The following is a 20,681-nucleotide window of genomic DNA, read 5'->3' as shown; positions in this document are numbered from 1 at the left end:
AGTAATCTCCAAGTCATTCCAAGTGCCGGTAAATAATATAACCTACCGGTGAACTAGATACCGGTGATTGTGCATAAGTCACGAAACATGCCAGTGAACATAACCAAAGATCTCCAAGTACTGATAAGTGTTGACAAGTGTTGACATCAATGACAAAACTATATCAACATATCCAAAATACCAACATGGGATTGGTTGAGTGTGTGTGGGTGTGAATGATCTAAGTTAACAATGATCAAACTATTAAAGTTGACATATTACAACAAGAAATATAGAAATAGTAAGGTAAATTTGCAATGCAGAAATAGAGAGGAACGCGACACTGAAGTATGGAGTTGATTTTACTGGGCATAAGCATTAAGTGCTCGTGTTTGAAGCTGATGAAGGTTTGGGAAACAACTAAAAATTGAATCAGGAAGCTTTGCACATCAATCTTCTAAAAATTTGGGTTAAAATAGCAAGACTGGGATGTTGAGTGCCCTAGTCTTAGGGTTATGTGTGATTTGAAGTTTGAGGTTGTTTGTTTGCAACTTTTCTACTATCGGATTTGGACCCACACATACAAAAAAATGAGGAAATATGGTTGTGTTGTATAAGGGATTGCCTAGTCAAACCCCATGTTGGTGTTCCCACATCCACAACAATTGATATGAAAAAGAGAGCTTATCTCCATAGAGATAGAGCCAAACTAAATGATAAATGTTGAAACAACAAAATTACCTTAGGTATGAATCACACTCAAGGAGCTCCATGTAAAGGTGGTGATGCAATGCTCTTTTGAAAGTCCCGAAAGTGTTAGTGTAATAACACAATAATAACAATAAATTAGAAACATGAATCAATACCTGAGTGTAGCTTTGTGATAATAAAATTATCGTTGTAAAGTGCTTGTAATTTATTGCTCTACAGTATGATAACTCATTCCTTATATGATTGCTCTAGATTCCACTATATATTTTGAAGGATAAAGATGCTCTTTATATGGATATCAAAAGGTTATTGTACGTGTTGCTCATCAAATAATGATCAAATACAAATTTTGGGATTAGGCCACCAAAGCAAAAGATTGACACTTGTAACACCCCAAAAATCAATGTATTTTGGCAAAACTAGGGCATTGGGCACTTGGGTCCACCCAAAAATGGGCCTTCGAAAGGTAAAACCAATCATCAAGGCCCTTAACATGCAACCTAATCTAGAATTTTGTGTTTGACAAATATTTAAGCATAGGATAACTAATAAAGTTTTAGGGTAGCATAGAGCATAAATAGTCTTAAAATGAACTAGGGGAAAACACACTAAAGTAAGTGCCAAATAGAGCACAAAATTGTTAGGGTAAATAATTTACAACACGACAACGTGTTTTGTAGTAGATAAGAGTCTCTCCAACCTCCCTTTATCCTTTTCGTTTTACACATCTCTAAGCTATGCCTATAATCAATTCCCAAGTACTTGTATTCTTCCATTATCTCCAACAAGATCCCCTCAAAGATGAAATTAACCTATTGCTTCTTCCTTTTCAATGAGAAAATCATGACTTTGATCTTGTTGGTATTCACTTGCATCCCAACTTCTTGGTAAAAGAGCTCTAAAGCTTTCAAATGTTCTCTCAAAATTTGGGTAGTTTTAACAATTATGATAAGATCATTCGCATATAAAACTAACTTCATCACATACCTTGCAAGTTGGATACCCTTCCCAACAATTTTGTTTAACCATTCTTGAAGTTTATCAATATATAAAAAAACAAAGTGGGGGATAGAGGACATCCTCATGTTGACTCCAATGTTGCTACCAAAGCATTTTGACCTACTGTTAATAGTTCTAATTTTAGCTCTAACCCTGTCATAAAGCTTATGCACAACCACTCTTAGCTCATTAGGAATTCTTAGTTCCTCCATTCTTCTCTAGTTTATCCCTTGGCACAATATTAAAGGCCTTTTTAAAATCAACAAAGTAGCAAAAAGCTTCTCTAATTTTTTTTTTTCAATGAAGTGCTTAAGAGTGATGTAGTGATCGATGGTAGAGTGCCTTCGTCTAAAGCCAACTTGCCCTTTTACTCTTTTTTATTCTACCTAATTGTTGATTTTGCATTTTATCATGCTCCCAAAAAGTTATCCGAGAAGAATATTGACCATGATGGTATAATAGTTAGAGGGATTATTGATATTTATACTTTTGTGTAGAGGGATAACCACACTAATTGTCCACTCTATTGAAAAGCTGCTTTGAATGATGTTGTTAAAGATTTATTTTGATGTAAAGAGCAAGGAGCTCAATTACCCACTTTTAAAATCCAATTTGCATTCCATCAATATCTTTAGCTTTACCACTTAAAAGATTCTTTATGTCAGGGAAACATCATCCATCAAAAAGACATCCACTCATATGCTTCACATATTCTAAAAAATGTAAAATTATTTTCTATTTATTTTGTCTTTTATTACAACTCTCTCCAATAACCTTTGAAATTATGTTTACCCAAAAACCTTTGTTCCATGTTCACCCAAAGGAACAAAGGCAACATCTTGATCTTGTAGGCATTAGTACCCATGTTCCAATACTTCCAACCATTTAACCCTCAAAAGTAGAGAATTTAAAACGAACCGGAGAGTAGAGACACTAAAAAGGAAAAAATAGGGTAGGCAAGTAAGAGTCGATCGACTTTGAATCTCCAGAGTCACAAAATTGTCTGTGTTTACAGCAATTGAATCGGAATACAAGGATAAGGATGCGTAGTGACAAGATGACAAGTGAGAATATGGTGGGAGCCCCGTTGGCCACTTCAGCGGTGCTCATGGCTGCTTCAAAGCATATATCCACAAATTGTCGAGCCGAGAACAAGGCATTTCTTCACTGCAAGAAAACGGACACTAATCCTGAAAAATGTTTGTCACACGGCCACGAGGTTACCAGATGCGTCTTTTCTTTGTAAGTACACATATACAACTCATTTCTACTACCATAAATTTTCTTGTGCCCCCTTTCATGTTTTATGCTAAATTTCGTAATCGAATCCGTTGGCATGGCTGGTTATTGTTAATGAATTATGGTACTCCAGTGGGATTGATCCGGTAATGGGACGTTAGAGATTCTTTTTGGGTGATTTGGTGAGATTTTTACACTTGTGGGTAACATCGTTAGTTTCCATCAGGGTTTTCTGAGATCTGAACCGAGTATTAACATCTTATCATGTCTTCTGAGTTTGAACCTATCACTCTTCCCTGAAGATTTTTTTATATTTGTTTTTTAATTCATCTCAAGATCACCTCGTGTGACTAGTTATTACCCTAATTGTATTCTTTATTTGTGTCAGTTTTGAGCTATGTTTTAAAGTATTTTTAAGATGTTCTTCATTTGTAACCAGTATACTAGTAACATTTTTCTTCATGAATGTTAGCTGGGGATTCACTTAGCACACAAACACCTTTAAGCATTTGTAATTAGGAGTTCTCCATGTGTACTGGCATTTGTTAGTAGCGGAGAGGAACAGTGACTGAACCCCACAACTTCACGAATAAAAAATCAACTCAATTACAACCCAATCACGCATTTATGTTAGTTTAGTACAGGATTTCATGAGTATTTTTAAGACAAACATCGTTTAAGCATTTTTAGTAGGGCTCATGACACTGATTGTAATTCATTGTTTTGGGCCATTTGCCCTCTAGCCTCTATCCTCATAAATGCTTTTTGAGTAAGCCTTGTCCGATAAATTTTATGAATTTGGTATTAACAAATGACAACCTGACCACACAAGAAAAAAGGTCAAGTTTAGGAGTTTCAAAGCATCTTCCTGAGATGGTGGTCATGGAATGCAATTAGTGCCCTCTTGGAGCACCTAAGATTGCATTTGACTAACTTATGATGGTTGTGATGGAATCTATGATGCATATGATGAGTAAGAGGTGTGAAAGGAGCTACTAACTATTGTGAGATACTTGACCGTTGAATATGGGGTGTTGGATTTTTAAATAAAGATTTGGATCCTTAAAAAGGGCTCATGGTTTTGACTTTTGTTTCGAAAGTCATTGATGGTTTCTAGTTTTCAATTTCCTATATAACGGAGGCATGGAACTGTTGAGATACATGTGTCTCAACCTTTGCAATTTTCAGTAAATAGTTCCAAATATAGTTGGGAGGTTTCCCATGTGTTGGTGCCTTGGAAAAAGGTATATGAGTTGTCAAAAGATGCCTTGTCCATAGTATAATATAGGAGGGCCATTTTTAGAGATTATATGACACATTTCATGTTAGTTATGAGGGTCAAAAATAAGGGATAAGAATTTGGACGTGAGTAACTATTTTTAACTTGGTTTTCTTATCTTGGAAAAACGAATGTCAAGGGTGGGCAACACGTGTCATGGAGGTTTTGCCCATGGTATTGTAAAACCACAAATGGTTTCCAGGTTGTAAAATTCCTTTATAATGAGGGCTTGGGGAGGAGTTTGTATGATGGAGTTTGGTTTGCAAGGCTGGGTGCTAGAAGGATGCTAGTGAAGTCTCTCCGAGCTTGAGTTGAGGTGATGCTCTTGTAAGAACTTGCATTGCAAGTGTATTGTAATCTCTTGTTGATTTGTTAATATATTATGCAGGTTTTAGAGTGTGGGGTTTTCAACCGTATGGGTTTTCCCCATGATAATCATTGTGTTATGTGTTTATTGTTTTATTACTACTCTATGTGCTTCTTGTGATCTCTGTAATAGTTAAGTTGAAATTTGCATAATCGTCCTCTCAAGATTAGCGTAGGAAGCGTTTCTGCACACCTTTGCTTCCTTACAGGAACAAAAGCAACATTGTGATCTTGTCATAGTTCCCATACTTGAACGTAGCAAACCCAAACTTTTTGACTTGGCAACTTAAAAAATTACTTAAATTTCTTAAAAGACATAAATTTAATTATAAATTCAGTTGCAAAATGTATCCAATGAGTCTATAAAATGTTGGGGAAGTGTTTTTAATTAAATTTGAAGACATATAGAGTACCAAATCACATCATCGTGCAGATACAATAGCTAGCCAATAATTATTATGAATTAATGATGATTGTCTTTGAAAAGCATCATCAAAAATTGCATATCTAAGCAAGTTACAAATTACAAGATTTTAAAATTCTCTTTCTGACTAGTGAACAATTGGGGAAAGGGTCCAGCCCTCATACTTGGCTGCAGCTCCTAGCTCGCCCTAGAAGGCTGCAATTCTCCACCCTACTACTAGGTGGCAATGAATCTTCCTTTGCCTCATCCATATCATCCAATCAAATCTCTCCCACTTCTGTTGCAGCAACATCCTCCATAGCTTGCTTCTCAAAATCAACAATCCCATTCTCTGTAAATAAGGAAGCCTCCTCATCCTGCATGGTTCAATCATTCTAGGGATCAAAGTCATTTAAATCAGTAAGCTCCTTTGGTTTGTCCATCTTTTTTGTGTGAAGCCAAAGGTTGTATTGCATAAAAACTAAGTCATTGAGGTGCCATTGACTCAACTTATTCCATTTCTTCATGTGAATAGCGTCAAACAAACTTCAGTTACACTCACAACTAGAAGCACTACATGGTTGAAACAAATTCAAAAGGATAACTTTTGAAGATTTGAGGTATTTCCACCCCAATCTTCCCTCCAAGAACCTTCAATTAAAATATTCAAAAGTTTATAAGCAAGCAATATTTTATTAATAATTGTAAGACTTCAATTTTTTTCAACCTAGTGTTTGGATGGATCTGTCTTAAATAGCTTGTGTCAAAGAAAAGAGATTTCTTCTAGCTAGGTTGTAGTTTTGCATCTTTGAAATAATGAGGTCTTTCAGCTCAATCTCAAGTGCCATCTTCTCAATGCATGTGGAGAGGTCCTCCATGAGCTCACCATTATAATTGACGAAGTAACTGGAGAAGAAAAACTTGGGTTTGAGGTAGTACTCCATTGCATGAATGGATTGGAGTTGATTGTTCCATCTTTGTTCACTAATTTCCCAAATGAGATCTAACTTATTTTTACCCCCCTTAATAGTTTCTTATGGCCTCTTTGGCCCTATCTATTACTTCATTTTTGATCCCCATCCATCAAGTGCAAAATTCTCACCAAGGGCTTTGACACGTATAAACAAATTAAAGTTACAAATTTACAATAGAAGTAAATAATTTAAAGTTAAAAAATAAATGATTGAATTTCAAATTTAAATTGAAGTTTGAGATTACCTTGACGATCTCTGCAGCTCTCTTTGCAAAGAAATTATTAAAAACTGTCTTTGTGGTCCGCTCTCCATTTGCCTTCTTCGAATATGATGAGTCTAGCCATGCTTGACTCATAAACATCTGCCCCAAAGATGTCAACAAACTAGTAATACTTCGCAATTTTAGGAACTTAGTTGCAAACCTTGTGACACTTGGTTGTACAAGCTCTTTCATTTTGATGCATTTTCTCATCAAGCTAAGAACCCAAGGGCGGTTATAAGTATATTTTGGAATCTTCCTTAAATCTTCTACACTTAGTCTCACCCAATCAATTTTGCCTATATCCTCCAAAAGAAGGTCAAGACAATGTGTAGCACAAGGGGTTCAAAAGAGTGATGGATGCCTCTCTTGAAGCAATCTTCGAGCTGCCATGTTTCTCATTGCATTGTTAGTGATAAGTTGCACCACATTCTCTATGCCCACCTTGAAAACAACTTGCTCTAACATTAGGCTGAAAGTCTGTATATGTTTTACTTTTTTAGTGGCATCAATTGACTTAAAGAAAACCATCTCACCATTTGAAGATGCCAAAAAGTTGATGACGGTGTGGTTTTTTTCCATCCATTCATCTACCTAAAAAAAAGGGCATCCAAACTTTTTCCTCTTACCTCTTTCATGCTTCCAAAATCAACTTTGCATCTTCAAAAACATTCTGGAGCAACTTCCCATTTAATTCTTTTGGAGAGGACACCTTGAACCCTTTCCTTGCAACTTCAAAAGCTTCTAATTTTTCCCAATGCTGGTAGGAATTGCTCCTTCGGGTGTACCGAAAAGCCATTGTCAATGTTGCCACCAACTTCTCCGAGTAGGGATCCTTTGCCACATTCAAGGGAAGGTGGTTATAAAACTAGAAACTTGCACATGCTTTATCTACTTCCTGGCGCATTTCCTTGTTCCACATTGTACCTTGCAATGAAAGTTGTGCTCCAAGTATGTTTCTAGGAATGAAAAAGCCTTGTGTTTGCACTTTGCTCAAATTGAACGAGGTGCATGTGCTTCATTTGTGTGGACCACGACTAGAGATCAAATGTCTGACATATCTTTTTTTTAATCATCTATCTGCCTGATCTTTCTTATTTACCTAAGGATTGATTGCACAAATGAATGTCTTTAAATACCAAAAACAAATGAAAAGGTCACACAAATGGATTCTAAGTTGGCTCATAATAACTAGTGAAAATAGGGGGCAGTTTGAATTTTGAAATTTGAAAGCCTGAATTAAGGTTCGCCTGGGGCTCCTTGATATTGAACTAGCGGCTCATGAATTTGAACTAGGTAGGGAATATATGGAAAGGTGTGTGAACAGGGGTGGAGAAATGGTTTATAAAGTATGTTCCATGGTGTTTCCTGAATGGGGATGGTGGGATGGCAGGGGAGGTGTTTTGGGGATGGCAGTCCAAGGGCCATTTTTGGGGACAGTGGGGGGACGGCTATATATATATAGAGAGAGAGAGAGAGAGAGAGAGAGAGATTTTCTCAAATTTCTACAAGTGAATGAACAGCAATATATATATATATAGAGAGAGAGAGAGAGAGAGAGAGAGAGAGAGATATTTTCTCAAATTTCTACAAGTGAATGAACAGCAATATAACATCACACTGTTAAAATGATATTGGTTGATGTCTGCAGAACCCTGCATACCAACCACGTTTCAAAAAGTTACTGTTTGTTTTCACTTCTCGCGCAATACCACACTGTAGATCATAGCCAATGCACTATTAGTCTATTTTGCAACTGATAATAATAACCGACTCTAATATCATATGAAGAATTTTGAAATTTGAGATTTGTTTGAACAACAAAATCAGAAATCCAAATTATTGCTGTTAGTGTTAGCTGTTAAATAACTTATATCATCTACTATGAATCTGAATCATGATATATTTATTTCTGATATGGTACAAAATTCGTTTCTGTCATTGCTGTTATATTGCTGTCATGATTTATTTATTAGTGCTGTTATAATGCTGTCGTGTCATACTGTTGTTATAATACTGTCATGATATATTTAACAGTCTTCTTTTTAATGTTATGATGATTTTTTAAAAAAACATTATAAAAAATTGTTTTGCTGCAGGGGATGCCTGGCCGTCCCTGAGATGGTTGAGCGACATCTGAGATGCCCCCAGCTGCCTTGGGAATGACCAGGCATCCCCTAACTGTTTTTTGCCGCCTCCTAAAATGGGGAAGCATTTTTGAGACATTTCCAGAACTTGCTTGTCGGGGGAGATGGCCAGGGAATGTCCCCTGCCATCCCGGCATCCCCAAAACATCTAAGGGGATGGGGATGGTGGTTTGAGGGGTGGGGATGTGTAATAAATGAATAATGCATGAGTAGTTGTAAATAGGAACTGGATAAGGTCAAATAAATGAAGAATGCATTTATTCCCAAGAATGTGCCACTCTTCTGTATGCAATTTTATTAAGATGTTTCATTAAAATGGGCCCAAAACTAAATGAGAATCGGTACACAAATTTCACCATTACAAATTTTTATAATTGCAAAAATTAAATCTTATGTACCAACAAAAATGGGGCAACGTCTATGCAGCCAGCAGAATGCACCTGACAAGACATTTTCTCTTATACTTCCCTGCAGCCACAACCTAATAAAATTTTCTGACATTCAACAGTAAGTACACGTGACATAAGGCATAGCCTTTAAGTAGATTGCCTCAATTTATGAGTCATTTGGTATTAACACTTAAATTATTCTAACCAATCAGCATATACATAAAGATATATATTCTTATTTTCATTATTAAATAACAGTCAAACTCAAGATTATAAGTAATATAAACCAAAATAATCGTTTGTCAACTAAAACTGAATCCATTATTAAACGCCTGAGACTAATGAAATCCTGATTACTAATAAAAAACACAAACTAAATCCGTTATCAAACCCAGACTAATAAAACCCAAGATATAATAATGACAATTGGAAGTATTCCACCAAAATCTGAGCGGTCCTCTCTTTTAAGAGGTTCTAATCAAGAGATCACTGTAGATATACTACCTCCATATTCTACTTAATTGTTCATTCAGAGATATTTTCTCTGCCAACAGCCTTCAAAAGATTTTGAGCTTAAATTCGGGCATGCTCATTTCTTGTAGAAATGAAATTTCAGGATTGAAGTTTTGAGTAGCTGCTCCTAGGGTTAACTTCAATTTGGCACCCAAAGGCTTCCAAGGGCACCATATTGATCTTCATTGGCAGTAGACACTTTCTTTCTTGTTCAAGGACTCAAAAGGAATTGTATATCTTGACTCTTGTATCGCCTACCTTAAAGTGTGCGAGTAGGTTGACAACATAGATTCTTGTTTCATGTTCTTGGCAGTTTCCGATTTTGTTTTGACAACTTTTCAACTTTTTGGCTGTGTTTTCTTTTGTTATTTACTGGCTCTCAGATTTTTATTGGATGCATTTTAACTTGTTAAGTAATGATCCATATAAGAAAGAGTGACATGGCCATCATCCATACAAGAAAATAACACAATCGACAAACTCTTGAAACAATAAGACTAATAGTATGTCAAAACAATGTAATATTTTCAACAGCATTAACATCTCCTAACCAACAGTGATATCGATAAGGTAACTAGTGGAAGGACAACAACACTATTGGGCAGCTAAGGCCGAGCCAAGTGAGTTAACTGGGATGTGGGTTTCAGAGAAGATGGAATTTATTAAAAAAGAAAAATAATTATTGGCTTAAATTTGAGTGATTTGATATGGTTGAAAAATCTAGAATTGACAGGATTTGAACAAGATCCGGCTGGATTTGGTAACCGTGCATGTCACGGCCATGATGAAATCATAGTTTTGTAATAAGGAATAATTGTGCTAGTAATTTATGCATAGCTTGTATGTTACAAACTGGATCATTGTTTAAACCTAGGATTCTTCCTAATGTAGCTGGCTGTTGTTTGGCAGGCTGAGAGAACTTCATGGAAAATGTCCAAAAGAGATGGATTCTTACTCAGGATGTATGAACTATTATGGAAATGAATTTGAATTGTGCAGAAGAGAGCAAAAGCAATTTGAATGTGCTTGCCCTTTGAATGAATAATTGAACTTCTATTAACAAGAACAGTAGATATTTTCTTTCATGCAGAAGAAACCATGCACCAAGCTGAAATTCATGAATCGATAATCATATTTTCATCCAAAATAATTGTCTTTAATCGGCCAACATTTTGATAATTTTGGTATTTTTTGAAATAGGTTGATTGGGCTTGTGTATGCAAGTAATGTACTTATGGATACATCATATAGGCCACATTGATTCAGCTTGTGTCACATTTGTGAGCCTAGGAACATTAATTTTAATATTTAAGGGGCAGAATCTGAATGCCCCAGTTCTTACGAAGTACAAACAGATAGTAAAATTAATAATTCACCTGAAGAGAAACCAGTAACCTGGTAATGATCAGTAAGAGTATATAACTAATCAATTGTGATTCATCAGTGCGATAATCATACACAGAAGAAATCATGGAAATTTAACTATAAAACACCTTCATTAACATAATAGTTAGTGATGTTACTTGACCAATGCCTATAAATCTATGTAGAATTGGTGAATTTTCAATATATGAAATGAAAAGTCAACTCTTCAACAATGTATGTGGAAGTTAATAGAGATCTTTACATTATATTCAAAGGACGCCTGAAGTTTGTAATTCTTTTAATGTGCTTGAAAGCCAATTTTTGAAGATTTAAAAATGCATTTTCTTTACTCTTCTTTTTAGTTCTGGTTATTTTTTATGTAATGTTAAGTGTATAAGTGACATTTTCTATTTAAAATTGGTATGCAATTTGAGTTTTTACCGATCTTCATCTGCATTCATCATTAGGGACTAGTTTGATCTAAGATTTATTTGTTTTCCACTTTCTAGTTACATAAATGATTCAGGTGAGATGTGCAATTGCAGAAATGACCTTTTAACTTGTTGGGTGAATATTTTGTCACTAGCGTACCAATGACAAAATATATGATTCACACACAACTATGTTGAGAAATTAATCTCTCCTTTCATCAAGGGGAGGTTCTCTTTGAAATTTCTTCTCTAATTAACAATAAATTAAAATCTGTGGGTAAGTTTCGGGCATATAACTCTTTTTTTTCAGAGTTTATGTATTCTCCCTCCACTTTGTTACAATTCTCTATCACTTTTGATACTTAAAAAAATGAACAAATTAATTCAACAAACTATACCAAAACTTACAATCAAGAAGCACAAAGTCTTTCTTGAATGTAACACTAACTTAAACTAAATATCACAAATGGTAAGAAATCCAACTTGCAGCTCAAAGTCTTCAAGTGTACTTCCCCAATCCTTAAAACTACAAGTAATAGCAGCAATACAAAGCTTACCACTAATCATTTAACGTCAGAAATTTCTCAAATATGCAAGGAGCACAAAGTCTACTTCCACAATTAGAGAGTTTTCTTACCCACATAACGATAGCACCAATACCTTGCTTAGTATAATAAAAAAATAAATATTTACAAATAAGGGTCCTCTTTATATAGGAAGAGTGGAGAAAAATGTGGGTACAAATGACTAATTCAACTGCATAGTCCCACTTGACTACAACTATAACAAAAAGAAAGCATGCAGCTGCGAAAAAACTTGCAACATCTAACTATGCAACTACATGAAAAGAAAGTGTAAAAAAGGGGACATTTTATTCATCTTTCTCCTCATCATTAGATTTTTGAAATTATTCAAACTTGACCAGGATGGCCTCCATCTTAGCTTTGTTCGACATTGGGGTAGAGTTAGTGATGATGCGAACACGGGAAACTGCATCTTTAACTTTTATGTATTTCTTTTTTCCATCTTTCAACATAGATGCAAGAATCTCAAAACTGTAATGCCCGCCAAAATACCCTAGAGAAATATAGCTAAAAACACACTAATTTTTTATTTATTTTTAAACAATACAGCACATAACATCACTTAAGCAATGCAGCGAGCACACAACAATATTTAAGTGTTATGAACATAGAATAATTCACTCAAGCTACTCAAACAATTATGCAAGCGAAATAAAATAAACCATTACTACTAACTCCCTAGGGTATCTTAACACCATTATTTATTCTACCTACATATGAAATAAACATTTACCTTCTTCTAGATCAATACCTCATAATCTTAATCATTATACACACATATGTGCATAGGTGCATCATAGCAATATGTAACGCTCATGATATACAACCTACTTAATCTTCCATTTAATATGAGATTCTATCTTTCAATGCATAACTATTTCCCTTTTTCTCTTATGTTCATTTTATACACCAAGTCCAAATGTTCCTATTACCATTAACCAACCTTCGACTATTAACATCACCATTCACATACCAAGATTAACCCTTACATTGCATTAACACCATTTCCATTTACGATTATCTTCCACATAATCATTTATGATTCTACGCTCCTAGCATGCTTATTACTTCATCATGATTCCTAAAGTACATAAAACAATAATCACAGAGTCTTCTTAAACATTTAACCCATAGCTCATTTTATGCTCCTAAAATCTCTTACACTATATCAATTAACCAACAATCATCTTATTACAAATTAAGTAACTACACCAATTCATCTCAACACAAATTAAGGTACAATATCCTAAATCCATAACAACTAATAACATCCACCAAATGGAGATATAATTCTTAAACTATAACACATGATACATTCTAATCCTTTCCTAAAAGACAAGCACTCATCTTACCGTCTATACATACACTTACTAGTAATTTCCATTAATAAGATTAGTAATTCATTCATTAAGAACATCCATACAATATTTCCATAAGGAACATTCAACTACATCCCAAGCATTATAAGATTTCCAATCCTACCATTAGATCACTAACTACGAAGTATGATACTATAATTTCCAATTCTTTAATCACCAAACATAAACATGCCCTAAGATATCTTCCAATATTACTCATACTCTTACATCCTATCAAGGCTTAACATTTCTTCTACTTAAAGATTAAAGACATCATTTCTAGGATATTTCCATTATCATAACACTCACACCATTTCCTTTTAACACGGATAATCAATAATACAAAATGCATCATTTAATTCCAAACCACAATACTTATCCACATCTCATGCATCCATTTCATTTAATATAAATGCGTTACAATACAACTCAAGGGTTCATCATTACAATCATATACCATAACCAAAAGCCATCACTATAACTAGAACAACATAATCATTTCTCATAAGCATGATTTCTTTTACAACCATTACATAAGGTTTTTATTACATAAATCACACCATCATTTACATTCTTGCTGCAATTATTATCCATGAACTATTTGAAGAAGCATCCTCATCCACACAAGAAGAATCCAAAGATAGGAACATTCCGATGGTTTAAAAGCACCAACCACCCGACCATGTGGAACCAAAGGAACCACCCCCCGTGCTAAGAGATGACACAAGGTCCCCACACACACTCTACACCTAAGCTAGCACCTATAACCAAGGAGACAAACCACACAAGGACTCTCCAGCTAGAACTCACACAAAACAACAAGAATGAACTCCCAGAGGCGTAAAACTCATTAGGACATAAATGCATCCAATAAGCATAATCATAAATCATAAAGGGGGAACACATGTAGGAGTAGAGTGTTATCACATGCCATCCTCATAACATAATAACATAATAACACAAGGCACTAGCCTGATGGACACGTGGAGCCATCTCAACCTATGAGAGACCAAGAGAGATTAGCTTACCGTCTTCACAATCTTCTCATGCTTATCCTAAAACATCCTCCCTAGGACTAAGTCATGAGGCTCAAAACTATTCATTATCTTGTTTTAAAAGAGTTATAATTACCCATCCCAATTAATTCATTATCAATATTATCAATTGTTTACAAATCATGGAAAACTCCAATGTGCCCTGGTGGTCTAGACTTCACGCATCCTTACAAGGAACCTCATGCCAGCCTATCTCTCATGACCCCAGTCATCACAAGGAAGCCCACTCCTAACATGGCCCAACAATAAATCACAAGAGGCTCTAAAACAAAATACAAATCTGCAACATAACACTCATATGCATCCAATGGCTTACTCCCCAAAACAAGGATATTCAAGTAGCCAAAAACACAATGAACCTCTTGGCAATACCACATCAAAAGCTATAATTGACCATCAATGAAAAATATCATAAATATCACAAAAACCTTTTAATTCAAATCTGAGACAAAACTGAAAACAAAACAACAACCAGACTCATATTCATAAAGCCTTATGACAAGGAAACTTGACACACTCAAAACTACAACAACATAAAAAAACGAGCCTCTTGGCCAACAATAAACATAGGCATGTCAAACCATAAAATTTGCTGTCATTAATGAAAGTAAAACCATAGCAAGGCTAACTCACTGGTTGCCTCCAAACAACAACACTTCCAACTCACTAACCATAGCACATCAATATGGATGAAAGCACAATTCTTTCCCCAATAACATAGGAAAGTAAATATGTTTGAAACCAACAAAATACATCAGTAAAATCAGATATAAAACTAGAAAACTCACCAACACCCTCAATAATGCCTCTGGTACAAGAATTAATCCGAAAAGTACCACACAAGCAAACAACTACAAATTAATCTACATGAAACCATTTCTCACAATCTTTCAGACACCTTGCAGACAATCTTTAAAAAAAAAAACAATGCGAAGTACCGGTAAAACCACTAACCTGGAAAATGCAGAAATTGGAAGAAAATTTGATGTAGAATAAAAAAAAAACAATCCAAGCCTTTAAACCAATTCGAATCCATCCACCAAAAATCTCCAAATCAATCTAAGGCCTATTTATAAAAAAAAAAAACAAAACAAAAAAAAAACCAAGCTAAACTATCCTCTAATCAAAATATTCCAAAAATATTATATTCCATACCTACCTTCCCAAAGTTCAAGAAAATAAAATATATTTTCTACCTACCATAAACTTCCAACCAATCAAATCCAAGGGTAAGTAAAATGAATTAAACCATTGACACGGGGTGAAAATGACTTTTAAATAAAAGAATACAAATTACCTCCTTTTCATTACTTAATGGGTAAAAAGATACTATTCAATAAATAAAATTCACTTCAACATTAAATAAATAATTTCCCACCATAGACATTTATAAATAAATATTAATAATAATAAGAAATCAATAAATAAAATTAAATAAATAAAACTGCAATAAATAATAACTCAATTGAACCCAATAAATAAAAGCTAATAAATTAAATATCAAATACTCAACATTAAATTAAATAGATCAAATAATAAATAAATAAAAAATCAAGCCAATTAGATTAAATACATTATTCACTTAAATAAATTCCTTATAAGGAGAAATCCAATTACACAATGAGAAATCCATACCTCAAAACTCACACAAAAGAAGCTAGACGGATTTGATCTTCAAACCTCCAACTCATGATGAAAAGACTTAACCAATACACCACAACACTTATTTGACCAACAAAAGGGAAAATCAAAATAACATAAGACATCAACAAATCAGCTAACATCAAGATAACCTGACAAGGTGAACATCTTAGACCTGGAGTACGTGAGGGGAACTTTTGCCAACTCCAAATCACATGCCATTGAGATTTAAAGACACACTTAGACCTGTGGAGCCAGGTGGAGTCGATGTCTGGTACCTGCAAATCCTGCATCTACAAAGCAACGAGATGACTGTTGGCATTTTGGCACTAAGTTGTCATTGATGTCAACCGGTGGAGATTAAGCATGGTAGATGGTTGCTTGGTTAATGATGAATAGGCAGAATGTTAAGATGTGCAACCGGTACAGGATGCTATACCGGTCAACAGGAGAAGAACACTCTACTGGCAAAGGGTTTTACTGGTATGTGTTTGCCAGACCAACTAAACATTGGAAGGCCGTGTCTTGATTGGTGTGATGCCGTGTGAAGCTGAGGTGGCAAGTAGGGTGTGGTTGGTGAAGCTTCATCCATAGGGTTAATGAATCAACTATTCACCATTAATGAAAGAACCACAAATTAAGGGATTGCATCAGACTAAATGCGGCTCGAGGAAGAAGGAATGACAGAGGAAGATTAGGGGAGTAGTTGGCACCTGGATCGAAGCAAGAAGATCGGATTGAAAGAATACCTCAAAAAGGAAACAACAGAGGCATTAACAACAGTTTGACAGATGTAGATCTATATAAAGGATCGTGTTTCCCTTGTTTGAAAAACATATCTTAAAAGGCGCAAAAATGATGAAGATGAATAGATGGACATCAAGGTGATCGGATCTTGCAGGATTTGATTGGATTTGGTTTGCCTCGTAGATGGTGAGGAAACCCTAACCGTCAAAACTTTGAATTACCTCTTGGCGGGAAGTCATCTGATAAAAAGGGGGAACTATGGACAGAAGAAGATGATGTTGTGAAGATTGAAAGGGAAGACAAGGAAGAGTGAGCGACAAGAAGAATTCAGAAGGTGATCTGAACAAGTTGCAGGGGGAGTGAGCAAGAAAACCAATGAGAAGATTCTTTCGTTAGTCTCATAGTCTGACAGTTGAGCTTAACCGGTAAGGTGTGACAGAGCAGGCAACATCCTAGAGTGAAATAATGTGTCGAGAGATTGTATGTGAGAGGGAGAGAAAGATAATAGAGTTTGAGACATATAGACAACGATCTCACATTAGGTGGTGGGAGTTCTAGTGGAGGAGAAAGGACTGTAAACCGACAGAGAGTTAGTTTATTCAAGAGTTGTAAAGTTCATTTGTAACAAGAAGCCTTAACTGTATTCAAATAGTATTTCATTATACATTGCCAAGTCGAAGCTTGGTGCAGGGGTTGGTGCTCCTTGGGTTGGTACCCAAAATCTTTGTAAATTTGTGTTTTACCTGTGAGGCTGGATTGGAGCAGCAATCTCCAACAACTCTTCTCACAGAGGTTTTTCCCATATTGGGTTTTCTTTGTAGATTTGGTGTTGTAAGTTTCTTGTGTGTGAATGATCTCTTTAGTTTTTCTCTCTTGCATTGTTGGTATGATTGTTTAGTGGTTAAGCATATAACTGGTTGATCTGAAGATTAGATCGGTAAGAAAAGGAATAGAAACCATTGGTTCACTCCCCCTCTCAGTGGAATTCTATGTCCAACAATGACATATGCATATATATTATAACAGACATGGGTTAGAGAATCACAATGACATATCCTGCTTGCAATGAGTGATGTGGCATTGTCTCTATCCTGAAGATAGTCAGGCAACAATCAAACACACCATACGATCAACTCATCATAGATAATCATTAAATATGGTCAGTACATAAAAACATCACCAAGTGCATGATTAGTATAATTCATGATTATAGTAGGGCATGTAAAATTCATCAACACTTATGCTCATCAAATCACATGATCAATATAATCTTTTGATAATCAATCACATAATAAGTATATAGTGACTAATAAATCACACGATCAATAATGATAGTATCAATGTGATATAAATCATCTGAAATAGCCTATGCCCAATAATGTCTATCACGCATGAATTAAAAGTCAACTCTAGTTAAAACAAGTCAAGTCAAGGGTGGACACTACAAAAATTGACTTGAATTTCCAGCAATTTATCAAATGCACTCAATGAGAAATATTGTCATGTACAATGATCCATTAAGGAAATAAATTCTTGTGTGATGGCGTCATTGGTCACAAGGTTTTGATTATCATCATATAAGTAACAAGGAATGTCAACAATTTTGGCTGAAATAAGATCAATCTCATTATCACCTTCCTTCCTTTCTTGATCCAGCTCTCTAATCATCAACCTTATTGTTTCTTTCTTGTGAGACAATAATGACAGGGTTTGGACATACTTCTCTCTGGTTGGAATTACCTTATTCTCTGCGAGGACGTCAATTCTGAAATCCTCCATTTTATTCCAAAGAGTCGCACTTCTTTCTTGAGATTGTGATGTCCCCTTTTTGTTGACATCATATATTCAATGGGATTAGCCTATTACTGACCCTCCTAGGCTAATAAGATTGAATAAAAGGTCCTTTGAGGAATGCAAATTCTCCAGTGGTAGAGTTTTGTAGGTTTGACTTTCGTTCGACTTCATTTGGACTCTGTATGCATTACTTACTATTTATAGTAAGTCAAAGATGTTAGAAATGGACCCCTGCTATTTTTAGTAAAGGGCTATGGTCATATTTAGCTTCATCATGTCAATGCCCAGTTTAGATGGCATTCAAAAAGGATGAGTAATAATGAAGATATTAATGTTTATCTAGTTTAAATAAACATTAATGGTTTTGAGCTTATATTATTAAGTTATAATATAAACTTTATATTATAACTTAAGTGAGGGTTAAGGTATCATAAGTTGGGGCCATTGGAATTAATTAATTAGACTCTCAAATCAAGGTAATTATTAAATGATAAAGTGCATCTAATTTTATTATCATTTAATATCATTTAATGAGCAAAGGAGAAATCGAAGTTGTGAGGGAAATATATATATTATCTTGAAGAACTCGAACCTCATGGTGAATTAGGCATTTTGGTACTTGAAGAATTTTGGAGAGGAAGAAGCCAAGGGTTTCGAATTTCCAAGCCATTGGAGAATGTGAAACTCTTCAATGTTGCAGCTATTGTGAAGTGGTGAAATATCCATTGAATTGTGGCATTCGAGAGAGCTTCGTCCAGGAGTTTTATTTGTGCTTAAAGTTGGAGAATTTTATCAAGAGTTTGAAGGGGTTTAAAGATTGATCAATTAGAGACTTGTGGCTTCTACTTGGCAGCTATTAAAGAGCAAATTGTAGGCTTTTATTAGCTGCTACAGTACTCATGAATAGTGACACTACAATACCTGTGAATAGTAAATCGCTACAGTACCCATGAATAGTAAATTGCTATAGTACTAATGCATTTTAGAAGAGTTAATCTACAGAAATTCAAAGGGGTTTGAAGAGCGATTTTCAGATTATTGGAGGCTACATTTATTGCTGTTAGTACCACTCATTGGCATGTGGGAATTACATGTATGTATGACAAGTGTTTGTGTTAATGACAATCTGTTGTAAGTGTATTTTGGTCTCTTAGAATGCATGCCAAATGTTCGTAGAAATGTTTAACAACTATAGATGCATATTTCATATGATTTCAGTCACACATTGTCATTGAAAGGTTAGTGGTAGGTGTTACATTGCATTCTCATTTAGTTTTAGACTTTGATATATGACATTTTGAGTTCAATGAATGCATATTATAATCTCATAAATCAAAATATAAAAAAGAAACCACAATCAGCAAATACAAAAGTTTCCTGACAAGTGTTTGACAATATTCTTTGAGCATTTAAATCAGAAATTTTCAATCAGATTTAGCAAGGGATACTACAGTGGTATCAGAGCGGTTTTCTGCCAACCTATTGGGTAGATTGATTCAGCTAGTTAATCATGGTTACTTCAAGTACGTAGAATTAGTGGTACCAGAATATGAAGCAAGTGTATTCCTCATTGGAAAGGTTAAAGCAAAGCCAGAAGAAGCTAGATGAATTGATTTCACACCCTACAAAAACAGATAGAATTGCTCGGTATATGACATCTATTTTTAAGGGGAAGGAGAAACAAGAGGACTTTATAGGGGAAGTATCTAAAAACCTCTATAATGAATTTCTAGCAACTTGTGACTAGCATACAACTGAACCTATGGCGAGCAAAAATTAGACTTACATGGAGGAAGATGTTGGGCACAAGACACTTCATGATGACTCCAAGAGTGAGGAGGCACATGTGCAGGGAGTGAGGGTCAGATTTGAAGAGAATGTTTACACTGATAGCACTTTAGAAGTCGTTATCAGTCATGGTAACAATTCTGATTTTTGCAACAACAGTCATATTTTATTGCCTAATCATGAGTTAAGAGCCATCTTAGGTGAGATTGATGGTTGTGTGGAGGCACCTAATGCAAACACTCAAGTTACAGGTGATGTTAAGGCCACAGGTGTTGTGGATTCAAATCACAACAAGTCTGATTATTCCAATCAGACCATGGAAAACAAATCAGAAAATTTGCCTAATGGTGATGGTTTCAGGGATTGTTTGACCGATGTGCACACATCTATATGGATAGGGGATGTGAGCATTGATATTGGTGGTTCAACAGTCTCTAATATGTTATTCGAGCCATCCTAAGAGGTACACTTGTTGAGGATGTCTGCGAAATACATAGCACACATGATGATACTTACCACTTAGTGAGCAATGATGACTCCGCCTCTTACCATAGTGTATATTTCAAACCAGGAAATTTGAATGGAAGTGAGACGTTCCAGGGTTCTCACCATTTAGTAGGGCAATTGAAGGTGAACGAAAGTATGATAACTTCAGCCTTA

General features: G+C 35.2%; 1 protein-coding gene across 1 annotated transcript; it reads left to right on the top strand.

The window, feature by feature from the left end:
- The first annotated feature begins 2,604 nt into the window (after window positions 1–2,604).
- LOC131060405 (NADH dehydrogenase [ubiquinone] 1 alpha subcomplex subunit 8-A-like) lies at window positions 2,605–10,648 on the top strand. The gene is made up of 2 exons (XM_059219901.1): window positions 2,605–2,931; window positions 10,168–10,648. The coding sequence occupies exons 1-2, from the start codon at window positions 2,732–2,734 to the stop codon at window positions 10,301–10,303; spliced, it is 336 nt and encodes a 111-aa protein (XP_059075884.1). The 5' UTR covers window positions 2,605–2,731; the 3' UTR covers window positions 10,304–10,648.
- Window positions 10,649–20,681: the final 10,033 nt, after the last annotated feature.

The sequence above is a fragment of the Cryptomeria japonica genome, chromosome 4 (assembly GCF_030272615.1).
Source record: "Cryptomeria japonica chromosome 4, Sugi_1.0, whole genome shotgun sequence".
Classification (NCBI taxonomy): domain Eukaryota; kingdom Viridiplantae; phylum Streptophyta; class Pinopsida; order Cupressales; family Cupressaceae; genus Cryptomeria; species Cryptomeria japonica.
This window is presented reverse-complemented; position numbering and strand designations above follow the sequence as displayed.